The 25199-nt window shown below is 42.5% G+C and overlaps 1 protein-coding gene across 1 annotated transcript in view; it reads left to right on the forward strand.

Annotated features, from left to right (window-relative positions):
• The window catches only part of UCN3 (urocortin 3), a 56266-nt gene extending 32319 nt beyond the window's left edge, over nucleotides 1-23947 (forward strand). Inside the window, exon 2 of the mRNA XM_082256967.1 lies at nucleotides 22359-23947. Coding sequence (XP_082113093.1) covers nucleotides 22374-22835 — 462 coding nt within the window. The 5' untranslated portion in view covers nucleotides 22359-22373 and the 3' untranslated portion in view covers nucleotides 22836-23947. The remainder of the gene's footprint in view (nucleotides 1-22358) is intronic.
• The last annotated feature ends 1252 nt before the right edge of the window (nucleotides 23948-25199 follow it).

Consider the following 25199-nt stretch of genomic DNA (forward strand, 5'->3'; position numbering starts at 1 on the left):
CCCGTGAGCCTAAGATAAACCCTCCTCTAGTGTTTTCTGGTGATCGGAGCAAATTTCGTGAATTTAAAAACGCATGTCGTTTACTTTTTTTGTTAAAACCTCTAACCTACACCACTGACCAAATTAAAGTTTGTACCATCATCTCCTATTTAACGGGTGAACCCCGGGCCTGGGCAGACGCTCTCTTTGAAAAGGATGATCCACTCCTTAATTCTTACCCTCTATTCCTAGCACAACTCGCTAGTTTATATGAAGACCCCAATAAGCAGAGTACCGCTGATACCCAGTTACGGGCCTTGAAACAAGGAAGGAGACCCGTTGAAGATTTCGTGGCAAATTTTAAAAGATGGTCCCCTGATTCAGGGTGGAACGACACATCTTTGAGAACGCAGTTTAGACTCGGCCTATCTGAGGCCGTTAAAGATGAGCTCGCCCGAGCGGATTTACCTGGCACTCTGGAGGGACTGATACAGACCAGTATCAATATTGACAGACGACTACGAGAAAGAAAGGCTGAGAAGATGGGCTCACCATTTTCCAGTCCTTCTCGGATGTTGCCTGCTGACCCTACTCCTATGGAGGTAGGAATGATACGCCCACCTCTGACCCTTTCTGAACGTGCCAGAAGGAAGACCGAACATCTCTGCATGTACTGCGCATCCCCGAATCATTTGATAAGCGGCTGTCCCCTTGTCCGCAGAAAAGAGGGTGAGTGTTCAAATGTCTTGCTAGGCAGACTCACAGCTTCCTTTTCTAATCCTTATCTTTTTGTTCACTTAACATTGCAGTGGGACCAAACTAGGATCACCACCCAGGCTATGATCGACACAGGATCTTGTGGAAACTACATTGACATTTGTTTTGTCTCCCTTAATAAAATACCTATTGTTTCAAAACCCAAACCTGTCTCCGTTAGTTTTATTAACGGTACCCCCCTATCCTCTGGTCCTATCACCAGTCAGACACAGGCACTCCTTGTAACTGCTGATGAGTCTCATGTGGAGACCACCACCTTTGATGTGTTAACATCACCACATTTCCTCATCATTTTGGGACTTCCCTGGTTACACATACATCAACCAATCATCGATTGGAAAACAAGAACGCTAGCGTTCTCTTCTCACTATTGTGAAACGACGTGTAATCTCCCCACATATGATAGGATCCTCTCTGTAGTGCCGGATGACATTATACCCAAGTGTTATCAGGACTTATCGGAGGTTTTCCTTGAAAAAAACGCTCAAATGCTACCTCCTCATAGGGACTATGATTGTTGTATCGATCTACTCCCTAATAGCAAGTTGCCCTTCGGACATGTTTATCCTCTCTCACAGGATGAACTCTCTCATCTTAAGGAGTATCTGGATGAGAACTTGGCAAAAGGATTCATCCGACCTTCTACTTCCTCCACTGCTGCTGGACTCTTCTTTGTCCGCAATAAGGATTCTAGCCTTAGGCCTATCATTGATTTCAGACAATTAAATGCCATTACAATAAAGGATCGTTATCCTTTACCTCTTATTCCTGAACTTATCGAACAGGTGCGTGGAGCTTCTCTCTTTTCAAAATTGGACCTAAAAGGGGCATACAATTTAATTTGAATCCGTAAAGGGGATGAATGGAAGACGGCATTCAGAACCAGATACGGACTGTTTGAGTACCTTGTAATGCCATTTGGGCTATGTAATGCTCCCGCAGCCTTCCAACGGTTTATAAATGAGATATTCAGAGACTTGCTTGACGTTTGTGTTGTAGTATATTTGGACGATATACTCATCTATTCTCATTCCTTACCTGAGCACATAAAACATGTGAGACTTGTGTTTTCAAGACTACTTGCACATAACTTATATGTTAAATCAAAAAAATGTTTGTTTCATAAAGAAGAAGTACTATTCCTAGGATATATTATATCAAAAAATGGAATCAAGATGGACATGAGCAAAATATCCTGCATTCTAGATTGGCCTGTGCCAACCACTCGCAAAGCATTGCAAAGGTTCCTAGGATTCTCTAACTACTATAGGAAATTCATTAAGAACTTCTCTGCGATTGTGAAACCTCTCACACAACTCACAAGCACGAAGAAACCATTTAATTGGTCAAAAGAAGCAGATGGAGCATTCTGTCTGCTGAAATCAAGCTTCACTACTGCCCCCATACTATGCCATCCAGACCCATCCCTTCAATACATCTTGGAGGTAGATGCGTAAAATATGGCAGTAGGAGCAGTTCTCTCACAACGACCAACAAACACCTCACCTCTTCACCCAGTTGCTTTCTTCTCAAAGTCATTAAGCAGTCCCGAGGTGAACTACCCAGTAGGAGAGAAGGAGTTATTAGCCATAAAACTGGCATTAGAGAATTGGCGACATCTACTTGAGGGCACTCAATTGCCAATCCTGATATATACTGATCACAAAAACCTTCAATACCTTCAGACTAATAGAACTCTTTCCCACCGACAGGTTCGGTGGTCGTTATTCTTTCTGAGGTTTAATTTTTTAGTGACTTATACGCCCGCAGACAAAAATAAAAAAGCGGATGCACTTTCACGACTAGCCGAGAAAGATTCTACCGAGGTTCCCTCAGTTCCTATAATACCACTTGAACGTATTATCGGTGTCATTCGCTCCCTGAAGGAAGAGATTTTGCACAGCATAGGACTGGACTCACCTCCACCACAACTAACTACTGACGCAGAAGGCTTCCTCTATTACAACGATAAATTATACATACCCCCTACTATGCGAACCAAAATCTTGGAATTGTCGCATGACGTACCTATGGCAGGACATATGGGTATGACTAAAACTTTAAATCTACTTACTAGGCAGTTTTGGTGGCCAGACATGAAGACAACCGTAAAAAAGTTCGTTTCATCTTGTGATATCTGTGCAAGGTCTAAAATCGACAACACGAAACCATCGGGGTTACTTTGTAGTTTACCGATACCCCAGGTTCCGTGGGAAGTGGTATCCTTAGACTTCATAGTGGAACTACCACCTTCCAAAGGATTCAACACCATCTTGGTATCAGTGGACTATCTGACCAAGATGGCACATTTTACTCCTATCCGAAGACTACCTTCGTCCAAACAAACAGCGGAATTACTTGTGAAACATGTCTTTAAGTTACATGGTATTCCAAAAACATTGCTGTCTGACCGTGCTTCACAATTCATCTCAAAGTTTTGGCTAGCTCTATGTCAGATACTACGAATAGAGCGTAAACTTACTTCTCCATACCACCCTCAGACCAACGGACAGACAGAGAGAGTTAACCAGTGCATTGAACAGTATCTGCGTTGCTATACTTCGTATCTACAGGACGATTGGGCAGATCTCCTCCCGCTGGCGGAATTCGCCTATAACAACGCGACTCATAGCACTACTAAACAAAGTCCATTTTACCTAAATTACGGGTTTCATCCCACACTCCTTCCACCACGTATCTTGCCATCAAGTAATCCAGTGGCATCTGATTATCTTGCCCAGATAAAGGATTCTCTGGGATTACTCAACAATACCATATCACATGCTCATAGCCAACAAAAGAGGTACTACGACCTCCGTAGGAAACCCTCTCCCCAATATGCCATTGGGGATCTTGTTTGGCTTTCTACAAAAAATCTGAGATTAAAAATCCCTAGTAAAAAACTTGGACCTCTATTTCTGGGACCTTTCCCAATAGAGAAGCTTATTGGAAAAGCTGCAGTACAACTCACATTACCAGCAGACCTCAAGAGACATCCTGTCTTCCATGTGTCTCTACTGAAGCCCCATGTTCCTAACCAAGGAATAAGGCCTACTATCTCACCTCCACCTCCTGTACAAGTGGAAGGTGGAGAAGAATTTGAGATAAAAGAAATTTTGGATTCCCGTTTCAATAGAAGAAGACTCCAGTATCTTGTACGATGGAAGAACTATGGGCCCCAAGATGACACCTGGCTGGATACCTCCGATATACATGCCCCTAGACTGATTCGCAATTTCCACTCGAAATATCCAGAAAAAACAGTTCTAGAGGCCTTCCAGAGCCGGCCTTAAGGGGGGGGTACTGTAATGTTCTGGTACCTCGTGTACCCTTGTTCCATATTTCTCCTTTGCTAATTGCGTCCCATCTTGTGTAACAAGAGACGCATATACCTTTAAGACCGGATGACATCATTGCCGAGCGTCGCTATGAGCGGCTATTTCAATCGCCGGCTTTCTCTCACTCATCGCTCGTTCAAACCACATGTTCACCGCACCTTCTCCTGTGAAGTCGGAGCTGCTGACATTTCCTTTGCTGAACTGACGCCGGAACCTCGCCGCTGATCCGTATCTCGCTACGGGATCACCTCTCTATCTATGGACATTGTTACTACTAACCTATCTAAGTGATAAGTACCCCACAGGGGATTCCTTACTAACCAATCTCCTACTGTCATCTACTGCAATTACCAGGACTATCTATCTATCTATTCCATACCATCTGCATAGACTGTTAGCTCTTGGGACTACCTTCAACTATCCTTGCACTAGGTTACTCTGTCTAAGTATAATCCATCTGTGTCCTCTTACCATCTGCACTATACTAGACATCAGAACCTATCTGCTTTACCATCACCTGCATCTCTCCTAATATTACTCCTAGTAATCACCATACAACCTGTCTCTCATCTATACATTCTCATATGTCCTATCCCTCCACTAAAACATCTGATTGAGTATATGTATATTGCATAACAGGCTGTACACCGTGATGAAGTCCTGAGAGTTGGATAGGTTTATTCAACAGTATCTCTACAAGGCTACTGAGTGTGATAATTCTGCAGCTGAAAATCCATCCATTAACAAAAACGCATGAACGTTACACTCATCTAGCAAGCCACCTGATTTGTTCTGCGAGGGCCATTCATTTATAACTCTACAACATTCCATCCACTTTCTCTCTAACTCTCCTGTTGTCTTATCTTCAGCTTGAAATGGTTAGTTTCCCCTTCCTGTAGGGCATATTGTGACATTAGCATTGTCGCCTGCACTTTTCTGTGCGACCTTGTTTAGATCAGACGATCCAAGGACTATTCTCAGCAATTGAGCCATATCCACCAACATAGACCCTGAGTTTCTTTTAATTTGTTAATTTCCTGCATAAATGCAGCTTTGTCTTTTGAGGGATGTGGGATATTCTTTGTAAGTAAGTGCATTCCCCCTGGGCAAAAGGGCTGGTAACTGGTACTTATTGTAACTATCGGTTGACCATCATCTAGTCCTTGTCTTGTATTGGTAATTACACAAACAGGATATGCATTATATCTTAAGCCAAGAACAGCTTCAATTTCTTCCTGGACAGCTATACTCTCTAAGTCTCGTATAACTTCCCTGTATGGAGGTTCTTGTCTCCTTGTGTGCCTGATAACTTGGAGGAGGGGATGTAGATCTGGGTGAAAGGGTGCTGTAGGAGACATGGATACTGAGGGGCAGACTCAGGATGAACATTTAGATGAAAGAGGGGTCTTTATCTCATTTTGACTGTCATCACTGTCCTCATCCTCACTAGCCCCATTCTCTGCTTTAAATGTCTTATTCTCTCCTTTTTGCTCCTTTTTCTCTGCCTATAACTTACATTGTCCTAGGATAATTGTAACTTATCAACCATCTCTGACAGGTTTTGTTCACGTATCTTTCCATTTCTTAAAAATTTAGGTAACACTTGCATTGCCTTGTCTAAATCTTTATTACTGAGTAGGGATGATCGAACGGTTCGGGTCGACCATCGGTTCGACCCGAACATTGGATGTTCGATATTCGGCCGAATACCGAACTTTTTGCGGCAAAAGTTCGGTATTCGGCCACCAGAACCGCCCAAAATGCACTGGGACAGGAACTGGGCTTTAAAAGCCCGTGATTGGCCCAGAAACGTCTGCAAAAGCCAATGAGGGGGCAGGAGTCTCCTAGGAACGTGATTGGAGTGACTACGGGGACCAGAGGCCAATCAGGAGTGAATACGCCCCACACTATATAAGATGGCCCCGCCTAACCCCTAGCACAGTTATCCAGAGCCTGTTGAAGAGAGTTGAAGCAGTTCTGTCTGACTCCTGCTTGCTACACTACATTTCCTACATATCGAGTGGTTCTAAAGCTCCATATAGCAGAATTGTATTTAGCTTACAGCCAGTGTAGTTAGATACAGCGATTGTGCTGGTTCTTAGAGTTAAAAAAAAAAAAAAAAAAAAAATAAAAAAAAAAAAACTTAAGGGACAGTGTCAGTCTTCTGCTGTATGGAGCTTTCTATTTAGTGGAAAGGGATATCTAGTGTAGTTAGGGAACTTTGTACTACATTAGTTAGATTTGAAAATTTAGTTTCTGTAGGGAAAGTGTGAGGGTTCTGTTTAGTGAGCACGTGGCACAGTGCTGCTCTATCACAGCAGGTATACGTGCTTGCTAGGCAGCAAAATACAGTGACAACTTAACGCCTGTTGTTCAAAGCGTTAGGTGCACTGTACAAAAGCCTTTGCAACTGTGCGTGACACGCAACTGCTGTGCTGTATCCAGCGACAACTGTGGGTCGCATAGCAGTGTGCGTTTTTCACCGCACACAGTTGCCAACGCATCAGTGACAACCTAACGCCTGTTGTTCAAAGCGTTAGGTCCACTGTGCAAAAGGCTTTGCTACTGTGCGTGAACCGCAACTGCTGTGCTGTATCCAGCGACAACTGTGGGTCGCATAGCAGTGTGCGTTTTTCACCGCACACAGTTGCCAACGCATCAGTGACAACTTAACGCCTGTTGTTCAAAGCGTTAGGTGCACTGTACAAAAGCCTTTGCAACTGTGCGTGACACGCAACTGCTGTGCTGTATCCAGCGACAACTGTGGGTCGCATAGCAGTGTGCGTTTTTCACCGCACACAGTTGCCAACGCATCAGTGACAACCTAACGCCTGTTGTTCAAAGCGTTAGGTCCACTGTGCAAAAGGCTTTGCTACTGTGCGTGAACCGCAACTGCTGTGCTGTATCCAGCGACAACTGTGGGTCGCATAGCAGTGTGCGTTTTTCACCGCACACAGTTGCCAACGCATCATTGAGAAATATGCCTGGTAGACCAAGAAAAGGCATACGTGGCCCTGCTGCGGAAAGGGGCACAGCTTCTAGGGTGTCTAGAGGCAGGGGTGGACGTGGTGGTCAGTCCTCAGCCAGGCCACCATTTGGATTGTTCTCCGGCAGTGGCCAAGCTATACGTCCACAGTATGTACAGGAGGTGGTGGACTATATGAACAAACCCTCATCATCGGCATCATCTGCAACTACAGTGACCCAGGCAGAGAAAAGTGGTCAGTCTTCTGCAGTTGTCAGAACAAATACAGATGAGTCCATGTCCACCTCATGTCCTCCCTTAGACCCAATTTCAGACATGGCAGAGGAGTCAGCTGAGCTGTTTGACCACAGTGTCGGCCATCTACTCCAGCCTGATGCTCAGTCCTTTATGGAGTCTGATGTTGGGTCTGAGTTTGAGGAGGAGGCAGAGCAAACAAGAGGGGAGAGCAGACGGCCCGCTCCATCTAAGGCCGCACCTGTTGTCTCCCAGGCCAGGCCTGATGCTCAGTCTTTGATAGAATCAGATGTTGGGTCTGAGGTTGAGGAGGAGGCAGAGCAAACAAGAGGGGAGAGCAGACGGCCAGCTCCATCTAAGGCCGCACCTGTTGTCTCCCAGGCCAGGCCTGATGCTCAGTCTTTGATGGAGTCAGATGTTGGGTCTGAGGTTGAGGAGGAGGCAGAGCAAGCAAGAGGGGAGAGCAGACGGCCTACTCCATCTAAGGCCGCACCTGTTGTCTCCCGGGCCACTATACACACCTCATCTTGCTGGGCCTTTTTTGAGACATCCCATGCAGATAAAACAGTTGCGATCTGCAAGATTTGTAAGAAGGGTATAAAACGTGGCAAAAATGTCAACCATCTGGGTACAAGCTGCCTAAACAGGCATTTGACAACCCACCACTCGGCCCGTTGGCAGGAGCATTTAAAGAACCCACAAAAGGGCCAAAGATTGGTCAGTCGGCCTCCTAGTTCTCCTCGCGCTCCTCCTCATGCTCCATCTGCTCCACCTGCTCCACCTGCACATCAGTCTGTTCCTGGCCCTGCTATAGTCACTCGTCACCTGTTGGCAGCCTCCACTGGCAGGGATGATGATATAGCAGGCAGTGTCGCATCTACCTCCAGCACACCACCAGCTGTATCATCTAAACGCCAAATTTCGATTCCACACATGCTGGAACGAAAAAAAATGTATACTCCCCGCCACCCACATGCCCAGCGTCTAAACAGTAGTTTGGCTAAACTACTGGCTCTGCAACTATTACCATTTAACCTGGTAGAGTCTGCTCCCTTCCGTGACTTCGCAAAATGTGCAGTTCCACAGTGGCAGGTGCCAAGTCGGCATTACTTTTCCCGTAAGGCCCTGCCATCCCTATACCAACATGTGGAAGGCAATGTAGTGTCGTCCCTGGCCAAGTCAGTCAGCCGTAAGATACACTTGACGGCTGACACTTGGTCAAGCAAACATGGGCAGGGACGGTACATTTCTGTCACTGCTCACTGGGTGACACTGCTTGCCAGTGGAAGGGATTGTAGCCAGGGCTCGGTGCTGCAGCCAGTGTTGCCCCCACGTCTGCAAACAGCTGGTGGTGTCGCTGATCCGGGTAGATCGATCACTTCTACCCCCTCCTGCTCCTCCTCCTCTACCTCCTCCATGCCCTCCTCTGCAGAATGGTCCTTTGAATATGATGAGATACCACGTAAACGTTCAAAGGGCTATTCTATGTCTCAGGCCAAAAGGTGTCACGCAGTGCTGCAGCTTGTGTGTCTAGGGGACAGGCAGCACACTGCCCCTCAGATTCTTGGGGCTCTGCAGGCACAGGCCCAGAGGTGGTTGACACCACGCCAGCTGCAGCCAGGGATGGTGGTTACTGATAATGGGTCAAACCTCCTGGCCGCCCTTCGTCAGGGAAAGTTAACCCATGTGCCATGCCTGGCGCATGTCCTGAATCTCGTGGTGCAGCGGTTTTTGAACTCGTACCCGGGAATGCAGGATGTGCTAAGGATGGCAAGAAGAGTGTGCAGTCACTTCAGGCGGTCGTACAGTGCCACTGCACGTTTGGCCGAAGTGCAGCGCGAGTTTCACCTGCCGGTACACCGCCTCATCTGTGACATGCCCACCCGCTGGAACTCCACCTTGGCTATGCTGCAGCGCCTGTACACGCAGCAGAGGGCCCTCAATGAATACCTATGCGAGTACGGCACCAGCACTGGCTCTGCGCGCCTGGGCTTCTTTTCACCACGGCAGTGGCTTTTGATTAAGGATGCATGCGCTGTCCTCTCGCCATTTGAGGAGGCCACAAGGATGGTCAGCCGGGACAGCGCATGCATCAGTGACACCCTACCGGTACTGTTTTTGTTGGAGCACACTCTGCGTGGCATTATGGACAGGGCACTGGAGGCAGAGCAGCAGGAGGAAGAGGAGGACTTCCTTGCCTCTCAAGGCCCCCTTTATCCTGAGAATCCTGACCCCATTATGCCTAGCTCCCAGAGGCCCGAGCAGGATCCAGGGGTGGAAGAGGAGGAGGAGGACGATTCTGCGGGAACTTTTGCAGGGTTTGAGGAGGAGGAGGAGGAAGACATGCGGCAATCTGCAAGGCCTAGTTTGACTCCCTCGGGACACTTTGGAGTAGTACGTGGCTGGGAGGAGGAGGAGCCCGTTGAAGATAATGTCGTTATGAGTGACCCCGAGGAGTCAGCTTCTCAGGCCTTCGCTAATTTGCGACGCATGGGAAACATCATGCTCCAGAGCCTGCGAAAGGACCCCAGAATCAAGGCCATTAAAGAGACTAACCACTATTGGTTGGCCACCCTACTTGACCCCCGGTACAAGTGTAAAGTCTCTGAGCTTTTCCCATCCACCCATAGAGTCCACAGGATCAAATCCCTTGAGGACAGTCTCAAGAGGAATCTGGTGAACATGTTCCCCGACTCCCGTAGGGTGCAGGGGCGGGGACAACCTACCATGGATTCTACTGGTGGTCACGAGAGGAGCGTTGGAGAAGGCGTGCGGTTGACGGATGCCTTTCGGTCTTTTTTTAGTCCTCACCGCCCAGGCCTCTCAGCTGCCACATCGCATCGACACCGTCTGCATCACATGGTGGACGATTACGTGAGGGCACAAAGTGACACAGAGGGCTTTTCATGTGACGAATCCGATCCACTGGCATACTGGGTCTTAAGATTAGACCACTGGCCAGAACTGGCCCAGTATGCCATGGAGTTGTTGGCCTGCCCTGCTTCCAGTGTCCTATCGGAACGGGCATTCAGCGCAGCAGGAGGATTCGTCACAGACCATCGAACTAGACTCTCCACCGACTCAGTCGACCGTTTGACATTCATTAAGATGAATCAGTCGTGGATATCAAGCTTTGATGCACCTGATGCAGACCTTGTAGACTAGGCTATCGTTGTGATGTGGCAGTTGAGCCTCAGTTTAAGCCTGGACCATGGTGCCACCCTCAAACCCTCCTCTCATTCTCTTTACGTTCACAGAACCTCATTTTGGTTATGACAAAAACGACAATGTTTGCGCACCTGTTCCACAGGTGCACACCTTTACAATTTTTGGGCCTCCTTCAACACCAGCTCTTTGGGGTTAAGGTGGGGAGGCTATGCTAAAACAAAAACGACAATGTTTGCGCACCTGTTCCACAGGTGCACACCTTTACAATTTTTGGGCCTCCTTCAACACCAGCTCTTTGGGGTTAAGGTGGGGAGGCTATGCTAAAACAAAAACGACAATGTTTGCACACCTGTTCCACAGGTGCACACCTTTACAATTTTTGGGCCTCCTTCAACACCAGCTCTTTGGGGTTAAGGTGGGGAGGCTATGCTAAAACAAAAACGACAATGTTTGCGCACCTGTTCCACAGGTTCACACCTTTACAATTTTTGGGCCTCCTTCAACACCAGCTCTTTGGGGTTAAGGTGGGGAGGCTATGCTAAAACAAAAACTACAATGTTTGCGCACCTGTTCCACAGGTGCACACCTTTACAATTTTTGGGCCTCCTTCAACGCCAGCTCTTTGGGGTTAAGGTGGGGAGGCTATGCTAAAACAAAAACTACAATGTTTGCGCACCTGTTCCACAGGTGCACACCTTTACAATTTTTGGGCCTCCTTCAACACCAGCTCTTTGGGGTTAAGGTGGGGAGGCTATGCTAAACAAAAACTACCATGTTTGCGAACCTGTTCCACAGGTGCACACCTTTACAATTTTTGGGCCTCCTTCAAAGCCAGCTCTTTGGGGTTATGGTGGGGAGGCTCCGCCAACACCAAAACTACCATGTTTGCGCACCTGTTCCACAGGTGCACACCTTTACAATTTTTGGGCCTCCTTCAACACCAGCTCTTTGGGGTTAAGGTGGGGAGGCTGTGCTAAAACAAAAACTACAATGTTTGCGCACCTGTTCCACAGGTGCACACCTTTACAATTTTTGGGCCTCCTTCAACGCCAGCTCTTTGGGGTTAAGGTGGGGAGGCTATGCTAAAACAAAAACTACAATGTTTGCGCACCTGTTCCACAGGTGCACACCTTTACAATTTTTGGGCCTCCTTCAACACCAGCTCTTTGGGGTTAAGGTGGGGAGGCTATGCTAAACAAAAACTACCATGTTTGCGAACCTGTTCCACAGGTGCACACCTTTACAATTTTTGGGCCTCCTTCAAAGCCAGCTCTTTGGGGTTATGGTGGGGAGGCTCCGCCAACACCAAAACTACCATGTTTGCGCACCTGTTCCACAGGTGCACACCTTCATAATTTTTACGCCTTCTTCAACACCAGCTCTTTGGGCTTACAGTGGTATGGCTCCGCCAACACCCAAACAACAATTTTTGCGCACCTGTCACACAGATGCATATCATTGTAATTTTTTTCCTTACAAAGGCAATTATTGCTTTCATTACCAGCACTTTCATAGGGATATGGTGTCAAGGCATCGTCCGCACCACCAAATGCCCAATTTTTAAGCATCCTTTACTTCTATTCAAAGTCAAGAGACAACAGTATTCATCCAAAACATCTCTAATCTTGTTCACTCTGCACTACATTGTGGCCCCTACCCCTAACCCTCAATGTATCCGTGCATATATGTCTGTTTCTTGTGAGATTTCAAGTTAAAGTGCACCAAACACCATTTTACATGAAATAAAGTGCAATTACATACATCTTTGGACTTCTTGAAACATTTGGTAATAAAAGCCCCATTGTGGAAATACACCCGTTAATTATATGCACATTTAAAGAGACAGCACCTTTTTCCAAAAAAAACTCTAATCTTGTTCCCAGTGCACTGCATTATGTCCCCATCATACACATTGGCTGAGCCGTTGATTAGGAGCAAAAGAAAGGTGCGGTTAAGCAAAAAAGTCATTTTTGAAGGTTTGGTATGCTGTAATTCTGGTTCTGGACATGCTACAGAGCTGAAACTTCACAGGTACACCTTTTAGACCCCCAGACACTAAATCCAAAGAAATCTCTTTTTTTTTTTTTTTTTTTTTTTTAATTTTTTCAATAATTGGCTATCTATCAAAAACGACAATTTTTAAGAACTTTTTTTTGTGTGATTAATAGTCCCTGGGGCATGACCCAGAACCCTAGGCACTTTTTAGGGGCATTTATTGGGTTTTAGGGCTTAAAAATTGTGTTTTTTGATTACAGAAGTTCGGGTCCCATTGATTTCAATGGGGTTCTGAAATCCGAACCGAACTTTCGTGAAGTTCGGGTGTTCTGGTCGAACCAAACTTTTCAAAAGTTCGATCATCCCTATTACTGAGTCCATCAGTAATATGTAACTCTTAACAGGTTCATAACTAGTCAAAATTCCATCACGTTGCATACTTTCAAGAATCCAAAACTGTACACATTTAATTCCCTTATCCAACTCTGTCAGCCTGCCATGATAATTAACATACAAACAGATCCAAGTTGCTACATCATAAACTCCTTCTTTTGGGATTGGATCTGGTCTGTTTTTTCTCCAACCTATAATAGTCATGGTGTCATTCCTTAACCACCGTCCGTATCTCTCCATCATTTCTGCCAAAGGACTCAATTTACTTGTGCCATTTTTACCTCTCTCGGCATTGAGAGGCCCATGGCTTTGACGCTGTCCCATTTCTAGAGTTACACACAGTAGCCGTCAAATGGCACTTCATCAAACTTTCCACACAGGCTTAAACTTGCCACTCAGGCTCTTTATACCACTACAGTCCTCTGGTTAAACCTTTTCACAAGTCTCACAAATCTATTGACATCCCAAGCGTAAAAACAGAACATTAATAATCCACAGAAAATAACAATAGGTCCTATTATTGGCATGTATAAAAAAGGGGATTCACTCCAGAAATAAAGAGATTATTCCCCTACTTTACAAGACTATGGTCCGGCCACATCTGGAGTATGCCGTCCAGTTCTGGGCACCGGTCCTCAGAAACGATGTGCTAGAACTGGAGAGAGTCCAGAGAAGGGCAACAAAGATAATTAGGGGAATGGAGGACATCAGCTATGAGGAAAGACTACAAGCATTGAATGTATTCTCTCTGGAGAAGAGACGCTTGAGAGGGGATATGATATCAATGTACAAATACTTTACTGGTGATGACCATAGCATAAGGTACACACTTTTCAGAGAAAGGGAATACAATAAGACACGTGGCCACTCACTAAAACTAGAGGAAAAACGGTTTAACCTTAAAATACGAAAGGGGTTCTTTACTGTCAGAGCTGTAAGGATGTGGAATTCTCTTCCACAAGCAGTGGTATCAGCATCAGCATCTTGCCATGCTGTGCATCCACCTTTTACCCTGATTGAGCTCCAGAGACATTGCAATGAGGAACTTCTGTTTGCACAGCTTTTTAATCTGTTAACTTTTCTTTGTACTGTATGTTTACTCTTTGCCATCATAACCCTGTTTGCATTGTCAATCCTACTCTGCACCTATTTAGTAAACCTCAAGTTACAGTTACCCTTTGTCTGATTATTTGACCAATTTCTGATTCTGTTACAATCATTTTTTCATTGTTTTTTCATCGATGAATGCATACATTTTCAGTTGGTGTAGAGATTGGATTGTACAGAGATTCATGTCCATATGTGTATTCAATTGGTTCTTCATTCATTTCTGACACTGGGTATACATAGAAAGCAGTGAATATGACATTCAGGGAACATTCAGAACAGGTGAATCAATCAATGTCATTCACAACAAATGCACAAGAAAGATTTACCTGCAATGAATGAGTGGTGAATATCATATTCACTACTTTATAAATATGCCCCTTAGGTTAATCTTTTTTTTTTTTTTTTTCATTTTAGAGGACTTAAATTGCTGTAATCAGTCTTCCCTTAAAGGGGTATTAAAGTAGAACTATAGGCAAATCTTTTTTTTTTTTTTTTTCATTTTGTATAGAGCAAGGGAGGGTTATAACCCCTGTCAGATTTTTATTTCACTATCTGTGTCCCATTGTGGAGATTTCCCTTAATTTCCTGTCCCATAGCCAAACCAGAAGTGAGAGGAAATCCTTGCAAATTAAGGGAATTCCTTGGGGACCCCCAGGTCATCAGAACCAGTGTCCCCATTGGAAGATTTCCCATGTATTACTTTTTGGGGACAACTCAAAATTAGGGGAAATTCTCTTACTTTCACTTTCAATGATAATGGTAAATAGGACCAATAGAGAGGGTGAATCTCCTTAACGAGGGCATAGAACGCAATAAAAAGTATCAAGTGTTCTAATCATTCTCCACTCTATCCAAAACTAAAATAAAGTTTTGCCTTTAGTTATTCTTTAAGCCTAAAACCAAGAATGATGTAATATATTGCAGCTTACCAATTAATAGATGTAGTGGCTGTATCCGTTTGCTTTAACTTTTTTCACTCTGTTTCCACCTGGTGATTGGTCCAGTAACACACCCCCCGTATGAATGAGACACAATTCTGGATGAATGAGCACAGGAGGCTCAGCAGACAGCAACATTGTGATCTGGGGGGAGGGTTAAATTTTTTAGCAGATTTAAATAACCTAACTAACTGAAGCCAAATTTCAGCTCACACTTTATAATTAGTTACAGCAAACTGTTTTTTTTTTTCCATTTTGGGATAAAGGTTTTACATGAATAAATAAAAACTGATCATTTTAACCACCCCTGCCAGTGTTACATGGTTTGTCTCATTCATGTAAACATGGTACATTCTGCTGGAGAGTTTTTAAAAAACAAAAGACTTGCTGGCCGGATCACCAGATGAAAATTGAAGGAGAAAAGCAAAAAGAAAACAAATGCAACCATCACATCTAAGAATTGGTAAGCTGCAATATTAAAAATGTTTGCTTTTGGGTTTAATACTTTGATTTGAAAGCTAAATTTTTGAATAAGTAGTCTACAGAGTCAAAAGTTGATATGTAGCTTATTCTGGAGTTGTAAACTTGTAAAAGCAGATGTAAGAATTTATATTAATTAACAATAGGCTACATGCAATTTCAAAAAATGTGTTATTTAAAATTTCAAAACCGTGAAATCACCTACTGTTAATAAGGATGTCAAGCAGTCTTGCTGATATATATCAGTTTACAAAGTGAAATCTGTTAAATACACAGCAGTTATGAGAATTACCTGAGTGTATAGCTATAAAAGTGTAAAAGTATTGCAGAGACATACTCAAACACACACAGATTGGCACATCTACAGGAAAATACTATATTATACTTATTGTACATATCAGTTATCCACAGATATTGTAATTTTTTTTTTTTTAAGCGAAGCATAAAAGCCAGGAATTTATCAGTACTTACAATGCTTGAAATAAAGGCAATGCACTGAATTATATAGATATTTAATTTCAAATTTTAGTAAACATAAAGGTAGGGAGAGAAACAATTCTGTTAATTATAGTTCAAAAGTTAGAGAACGTAAAGATAATAGAGAACCAGGTAAGATAAGAACAAAGGTTGTATTTATGTGAACAATTCTAAATCAAAAAGGCATACAAGATGTTGCCACTTTATTAAAGTGGACCTTCCCTCCTTACCCTATATTTCACATCAGCAAGCATCTCTGCATGCTGATGTGAAATTATCTAACTTTGTTTTAAATTTTTTTTTTTTGGCTTTACTTTTTGCTCTTCCATTTGCTGTTTTCCCCTGAAGGCAGTAGGGACATTGCACTGGCCACACAAATGCCCCTTGGGAAGGCAACGTCATCTTTGCCCGCAGGAAAATCTGTACCTATAAGGCTTGGTTCACATCTATGCAGTGCTTTTTGTGGTGCGTTTTGCATTTTTTCAAGCCAGTGGTAAAATTGCAATAAAATTGTGGCAAAAACGCACTACATACTTTTCTGCAGCTTCTCCATTGAAGTCTATTGAACTAAAAATTTAAAAAAGTTCCTGACCCTTTCCAAAAATGCAGTGACTGAAAAAAGCATAAATGTGAACGTGTCCCATAGAAAACCATGTTAAATGAACTGTAGTATGTTTCTGCAAAAAGCACCAAAAAGCGCATAGGTTTGAACCAGGCCCTATGGATGATCTCACGAGATTGTCATACTGCACATGAACAAGATGAGGCACATGATGTCATACTCCTCATTTTACACGTGTTGTACGATAATACAGTTCTTTTGTTGGGGAAAAAAGAAAAGCTTCTCAGAAAAGAGTGTTTTTCCCCCCCAACAAATGCCCGTAGTGTCATACAGCGCATACGCCAGATTAAGCGCATGACATTCTGCACTTCATCTCACGCATGCGCACTATAACAGACATATTTAAGATGGGAGCACAGGAATAGGGACCCAGGCAGCACAGAGGCAGGACAAATATAGGTAAATATGAAGAAAAAGTTCCAGGATACAGGTAAGTATAATTGTTTATTTCTCCATATTCATGGTTGGGGGAAATGGAGGGGTCTTTTTTCAGTACACCACCTGTGTAATAGCCATGAAGTATTATGAAGTACCAAACACAGGAAAAAAAAACAATACTCAAATATGCTGTAATGCATATTCAGTTTTAAAAGAACCATTCCCTAACCTATTACACCCCCTTCAGACTGAACTGTTAAGATATGGATTCATACTATAAAATGCCAAATTCTGAGCCTACCATTTGAATGTCACAGGTGAAATCAAGCTTTATCAGACCAAAATGTTAGCATTCATCAATTGCTTAGTTTTGGCAATTCATTGCCGCCTAAGTTTCCTGTTCTGAACTGATGGAAGCATAACCCAATGGTCTACTGCTGTAGACAGCCTTTAGAAGGTTCCATGTGTTGTGCACAATAACAATTTGGCAAGGTTGCTCTTCCCTACTATTTTCAAACTGAAAACCAGAAAAGCCGCATTGCCCACTGATTGTGACCTGTGATATAATTTTTGCCATGTCACGGCCAAGGGCTATGTTAACTTGCTGATGGGTGGTCAGGGCAGTAAAACCATGGTTTAGCCACCTATTTTCACCCACAGCCACTCATGTAAACAAGGCATTATAGATAGTTAGATTAACATTATCCTAATATAATAGTAAATAAAGGGTCAAGAGGTAAAGCGTTACAAAATGGAAATCCAGAGGTGGGGGGGGGGTGGCGATTACAAATAAGAACCCATGGGAATAAAGAAGGAATGCTTGGCTGGAGTATGGGGAATTCTAATGGTGCTCAGCAAAAGGCTGGGATCAAGAAGAGACATAATTTTAAAAGCCCCACTTCCACTTTGGTAATACTTTGGCTCTGTGCTCAGAAGCAGAAAGGAGAAAGACCCTGATTAGCTTAACAAGGATATAAAACTCAAACTGTACAATCATAGATAAGAATTAGGCCAGTCTGCAGAATAGGGTACAAGAAAGGAGGAAGTGTAGTACGGTACAACCATCAGGGCAAGGTATAAGGTCTAGCGTGTTATCTGTAAATGCATATGTATGAGGATGAACATAGAGTCACATATCAGTCCAAACATCAGATATCTGTAGAGGTACAGAATAGTATAAAAATATGATAACTTTCTGTAGCCTATTTTTCTATCTTTATAAGTTGTACTGTGCAACCAAAAAAGAATTGCTAAAAATGTAAATCATTACATAACTTTAATGTCTTACCTAACTTTTGGAAATTTACTTTTAAAATGTAATTACTTTTTAATTTTAGCATAAAGGTTTGAGCAATATAACTATTACAAAAATAAGTTATTTGGAAACAAAGATAATTAGAATGAATATACTTCATTCATTCATCTGAGGTTACCTTACTTCTTTATTTAAAACTAGAGGCAGAAAATTGAAGATATTTTCAGCTATATGCTCACTGACATACCTAGCTGTATGTCTGTTGTTGTCATTATATGTGCAGCAGGCCAAGAGGCTTGATGACCCTCTGCACACAAAGGTTGCTCAGGAATTTCTAAACGTTATTTTTATGTTTCACAAGGTGTCCAACAACTTTTACTCACAGGTCACGTGGTTTAATTGTCCCTAAAATAATAGGTTCAAACTGAGATGCCCTGTGCTCCCTAAATGTAGAATGCATGCTCCGCTACTGGTGACTGGTTAAGCAGAACGTATATAAGTCTTAACACAGCATTACAGGGGCTTTTTCCACACCAATAGGAGAAAAAACTTCTTCCTGCTAATTCCTGGGCATGAAGTGCAGGTTGTTTGCTTGACATCATGAGTTGATTATGAAGTGTGAGGATTTGTGGTAGATAAATGGAAAAAAAAAACCCACAAATGAAATTAATGCCCTATGGATTTGTACTTGTGTAAGAAAAATCAAGTTAAAGGAATCATTAAATTCTTTGCATACCAACCTGTGTTCCTCAAGCAGGATCCTCAACTTAGGTTTCCCCGGAGGTTGCTAGGGTTTCCATTTCCAAGAGAAGTGGTGGACTGACTTCCTGCCTGATGGTGCTTACACAATTCCAGGGCCAAAGTCACTGGGCAGAGCTAGTGGCCAGGGACTAGTAGAGCTTCTCTTCTTTTCTCCCAGATGAGTAATAACTGACACAAATTATATTTTTGTTTCTAACACTGTAATTCTCCCAATGACCACCATGGTAAAGGGACATTCTTCCCTCCACCACCCGCCAACATAAGGTGGTTGATCTCTAATACATGAAAAACTGGTCAAACACAGTTTGAATTTCAGCCAATTCCTGCTGATATTCATTCTATGGTAGGCCTTTTTTTTTACAAAGTTAGATTTTTCAATAGACTTCCAATAAATAATTCTGGCAAAAAATTATCACCTGACCAGCACCTGCACCCTGTTTGGGTATCTTTACAGCCACAGGTGTCGGCTGTCAGAATACAACTTACAAAAGGCTTGCCCCTCAGATTCGTCATACCATGCTTTTTAGTACGGATGGATGAATTGAGTAATTTGTTTAATTTAGCTGAATGACAGAAATGTAACATTTATGGGCAGCTTAAGATGGTCATTCTCCACTGACCACTGATGTCTGGAGATACTTCATTCACTAACCATCAATGTAAAGGGGTCTTCTCCACTGACAACAGTGTAATGGGTCGCTTCTTCTTCTTTGTTTCATTTGTTACTTTAATGCATTGAGGGGGTGGATGTTAAAGAGGAAGTAAACTCCCCCAATAAAAACGAGGAAAAAAAAGCCCTGTAAAGAAAAAGGCATAATGAGCTAGTATGCATCGCATACTAGCTCATTATGTAGTACTTACCTTAAAACGAAGCCCCCGCCGTGCCGCCACCTCAGCGACAGGACGGCGACATGTCCGGCCGTCCTGCTTCCGGGTTTGCGACCTCCGGCCATCTGATTGGCCGGAGGCGCGATTACATCACTCCCGCGCATGCGCGCGGGAGCCGCTGTTCACGGCACTGAGCTCTGAAGGAACGGCACGGGTGGCCGTTCCTTCAGAGCGCCTGCGCCGATGACGTCATCGGCAGTAGGCACTCTAAATATCTCCTAAACGGTGCAAGTTTAGGAGATATTTATAGCACCTATAGGTAAGCCTTAATATAGGCTTACCTATAGGTACAAGTTTGTGAGGTGGGTTTACAACCTCTTTAAAAGATTGTCTACCTAGAGAGTCAAGTACTCTAAGTATGCCACATTCTTTATTCTCTTATTTCTTATATCTAAAGCTTATTAATCATGCTACTTCATGTACTGTGAGCAGTAGATGAAATCGTTTTTAATCAGGGGTTTCCTGAGACCTGAAAATTATTTCACAGGTTCCTCTGGGGGTAAGGAGGTTGAGAAAGGCAGATATAATGTATGCATATGTAGTCTCTTCCCCCCTTGAAGCAAATGTTACTGTGCATGGGTAATGTAGAGAGCTGACATTCCGTTCTCAGATGGGATCCTGGCCTGAAATTGTGGTTTTGTGAATAATTGGTTGCCAGTCCCTTTAGATAAAAACAGAGAACAGTTTTAATACTTACAGTCCAGGGAGAAAATGGTATAACTTGCAGGTACTCTAGGTTACAATAGAATTCCGGCACTGTATACACTGTGAAGTAGGAGGAAGTCTTTCCCTTCAATGCTGACACTCCAGTGTTAGTATCCTTTTAAAAACCCTCACCAGTATCTTCAGAAGAATCCAACAGCTTTATCTAGGACTTCCATGCTATAGCATGTGCTTCTAGGAGAATTCACCAGCATTACCTGGGACTCTCATCCTAGCCTACACACTCTTCAGAAGCAAATTTAAGATCCTGTCACATGCAGGCTTTCCAGGCATGCAACCCCAGGATCCAATCCATGTAGGCCTCTAAGGCAGACAGGGCTGAAAGAGGAATTATTTAGCACCCACCTTCCCCAGGCTGGAGCCTATGGGTAGGAGAGCTTGCATCAGCTCAACCCAAATATTTATACCCTTACCCAGCATGCAGCATTGGCAAAGGAAACCCATAATGGCTGTCCAGAAATATTTAAATATTCATAGTGCAAACTTACTGTGAATCCTCCTACTAGTGCCAGAGGTTCTAGTGATACCTAGTGGCAAAAAAGGAGAACTGATAGACTGCATTTGAGGGCAACTGAGCAAAACTACAAATTAGCACTGGCTGGTTAAAGCCATGTAGACTAAATCTAGGAGGCACTCTTGCATATATGAAGAAATTGGTCGCACACCACCAGGAGATTCAGTGAAAAAGAAGATCTTTATTATACATGCAAAGGTACAAGGTACAGCAGGATGGATATGGTAGATGTGTTTCACATGAATTCCACGGGCTTGTTCACTAATTCACTAGTGAACAAGCACATGGAAATCATGTGAAACATGTCTACCATATCCATCCTGCTGTACCTTGTACCTTTGCATGTACAATAAAGATCTTTTCACTGAATCTCCTTGTGGTAGGCGACCAATTTCTTCATATATGCCGTTTGCGGTGGCGAGCTGAGGTCCAGCACCCTCCTTGGATTGTAGACACAGACTCACCTGAGCGGTGTTACTCCTCTCTACACACTCATACATATGGCAGGGTGGGTACACATACATTTAACAGCAAATTGTAAAAGTTCATAGTTTCTGCTAATGATAATAAAAGATGATTATCTTTAATACTATAGTCCTTACTTAGTAAAGCAAAGGGCAAAATGCTAATCACAGCAATCTGTCTCTTGTAAGTTGATCACAATTTTTGCTGATGAAAATTATGAAAATGGTAAGTAGTCACTAAGCACCTGTCCTGTAAATTTACTGTAGGTTACTACTATTGGTCTTACAAAGAAACCAAACATAGATTATTGATTTGTAGTTCTAAACTAAGGCATCCCAATATTTTGTGCAACTGCAAAGCAGGACCATATCTTTAGAAGACCTTCAAAGTGGTATCATTTGATTAATTATTAGCTCTTCTGTGGACATGGTGGGCACTGGATATGCTGTCACTCTTCTATGTTTCTATGTTAATGAAATATTTCAGTTTTTCAGGGATTTTAGAGTAATTCAGCCAATTCAGTTTTAATAGTACATGCTACAGTTGGCTTCCTGATTGATTGCTGTGGTTTGTTTGTTTTTTTTACCATTAATTAAGGTAAAAGTAAGGTAAAATATACCTGTACTTACTTATATCTATCACTATCTAGAGTGCCCTGCTCACTTGTGCATATGCAGAATTAATCTTGGAAACAGATATTTGACCTGCCCTCTCCTGTACCTCACTGGTCAGAGAGGGCATTCACCAAACATTGTGACTAATAGAAGGGCAGGGCAAATTAAGTTGAAGCATAATTAGGTTTTGAGATTTTTTCATTTTTTTTTTTTATTTAATACAGATTTCACTTTATTAATATGTTTTCATGTGTGTGTCTAGTCGCAGGGTGGAAGTATGCCTCACACTAGGCTTCTCCTGCTATTGCTCATAGTGTGTATGGCCCGATCCAGTCTTCACTACAACTTTTACAAAGCAGAGTCAATTTTTAGCTGCCTGAAGGAAGCACTTGAGGAGGCCAAGAGACGGAGCTTAGAAGAAAACTCTGTTCTAAGTAAGAGAGGTTATGAGTTTGAACCAAGTGATAATCTTCTGTCCCAAGAAGAAGAGGAGGAAGAAGATGAGAAGGAGAAAAGAACATTTCCAGCTGCAAGATACAGGTATCTGTCACAAGCACAGGTGAAGGGCAAGGTTTACCAAAACAAGGCAAAAAGTGACCGGCGGACCAAATTCACCCTCTCGTTGGATGTACCAACCAACCTTATGAACATTCTCTTCGACATTGCAAAGGCTAGACACATGAGGGCAAAGGCTGCAGCAAATGCCCAACTCATGGCCCAAATAGGTAGGCGAAAGTAAGGCTGGCTAGGCCTTGTGTGGGGCACATAGGAGGGTACATACGTTAGCACAAGACTTGTGTCATGAGAAGCCCTCCCATCCCACTCATGGCCGCATCTTGGAACTTATCTTTGTACAGTACACTGCTATATTTTGAGTCCTTCAAAGCTGCATTTACTTCCTACATGTTATTTCCCATGGGGTGATGTTTCACCCTCCTCTCCCCTTTCAATTTTAAACATTTGTTTTTTCATTTTTTATTTTGCTCTCACTTTTCCTCTCTCTGTCTCTCTCTGAAATCTATGTGTTTTGGCTTTATCTCAATAACATGGGTTTTATTTTATCTTATTTCATTTTTTGTTACATTTTCCTTTGTAACCTCCTTTGACTTTACATGGAGATTTTAATGCAGAAGTCGAAAATTATTAAAAAAAATATGTTTGCATCTCCCACTGTGATGTTTTTTTATTAAAACAAATCATTTCTGAAACCCCAGAGCTTTTTTGTTTATATGTGAACCCTTTGCACACCATGTGATAGAAAAATCAAAAGCTATGCAGCTATGCCATTGCCCATTTATTAGCTGAACAATTAAATGAGCAAATGTTTGTATTTTTAACATTTCATTACTGAAACTTTTCAACATTCTAACAAGCAAAAACCATCTGTTCATTAATAAAAAAAATCACCCTGGTTGGATCCTATGTTGGTAATGAAAAACTCCTCTCCCTTGAAATGACTGCTGAGCAGTTTCAACAATTGCAGTTTATCTCTTTTGATTTAAACCTTGTTTGTTTTTTTTCTTCAGAAAAGAATGCCCATGTAATGAATGGGTTGCTATTTTATTGAACAAGTGCATCCTTGACCAACAGAAACTTTCCAGCATGCTTAACATTTCTGTGACATAAAATCTAGACTACCATAGCTGTTGATTACTAGTTTATTGCAAGCTGCTGTTGGTTTCAGCCATGTTATTGAGTGTTGCGGGAGAATTATAATCAAGAACACCCTTTTTTGTAAACTTGGTGCTTTGCCCTACCTCTTTCTACCTCCTTCACTTTACCAATGGCCACTCAATATGAGATGTGGCTAGTAATGTCACCTAGCCAGTATTTTGCCTGCCTGCCCAAGAAGTAAATGGGAATTGTTGCCAATGTTATTAATAGGAATGTGATTATAGGGCTGGCATTTTATTCTAATAAAAGATTGCAACCTTAGATGCACCCTTATTGACCAATACTGATTTGTGAGAGGAAGGAGGAGTGAGCCAAAGTACCAATTTTCTGGATTAGGTCAGCCATAGATTGCCATAGATGTTAAAGCTCCCAAAGTGCTCTTGAGGACTGCTAACTCTATTTTCAGGAGACTACATGTGCCTACTAGACATGTCAAATGTTGTTTACAAACTTTAGTCAATTACCAAAATGGAGTACAAGCAGCACTCAAATGCATGGTTTCACATTTTGCTAATCCAAAATGTAGAGAGACTAAAGCACAAGTCCATTATCTGTGGCATAATAATGGGTACAATAGAACTGTGCTATATGTTGATACGGAAACATCATGAGAAGGTAGTTTGCATCTTAAGAAAATAAGGCACACTGTGCCATATCCCATTCATACACTGTTTGTAGTGCAAGAGAATAATGCATTCCTTTTTTTTCCATGGAGTTTAATTAGAGAAGCATTGGCAATGCAAGCAAATGTGTTGGATGGAAAATGCTATCTGAAACTTCCAATATAAACTTTGCTTTCAAGGTGTAAAAAAAAAAAAAAAAAAAAATCCTTACTCATTTAAAGTATACCTATAGTCACAACATTTTTTTATTTTTAATCACTTTGTTTTTTTTGGTTTTTTTTTTACTGTCTGTGCCCAAATTTCTGTCTGCCCCAAAGACACAACCAGAAGGTAGAGAAAAACCTCTTCTGAGTAAGAAAAAATACTTTATTTGACAGTTGTCCCTGGAACAGGTGTGCTCATTAGATTTTCCCTCTATTCCTCTTTCGGTAAATGATGTGAAATTCTGGATTTTCTATCGCTTTCCAATCCAGATCACAGGACACGTAGAGGCAGTGAATCTCCTCAGTTGGGTCATAGACAGCAGTAAGTACCTCCCAGTAATTAAATTGTGAAGGCCCCCGTGCTATCACTAATGGTAAATTAAATAAAATAAATTAAATAAATGAAATAACAGTCGTCAAATACCAACGTAGCTAACCCTTGGCTTATAAAGTAAGAATAGAAACTTATATATGGTGCTGCGCTATTAGAGTGATAATGATACACAGTGCATAAAATAACTAATACCTCAATATTGTATGAGAATCTATATATAGCATGCATACTACACAAAAAAGCCGTGAATTAAATCCAAACAGTGCAGT

Source organism: Pelophylax lessonae, assembly GCF_965119305.1.
Source record: "Pelophylax lessonae genome assembly, chromosome: 4".
Taxonomy (NCBI): Eukaryota; Metazoa; Chordata; class Amphibia; order Anura; family Ranidae; genus Pelophylax; species Pelophylax lessonae.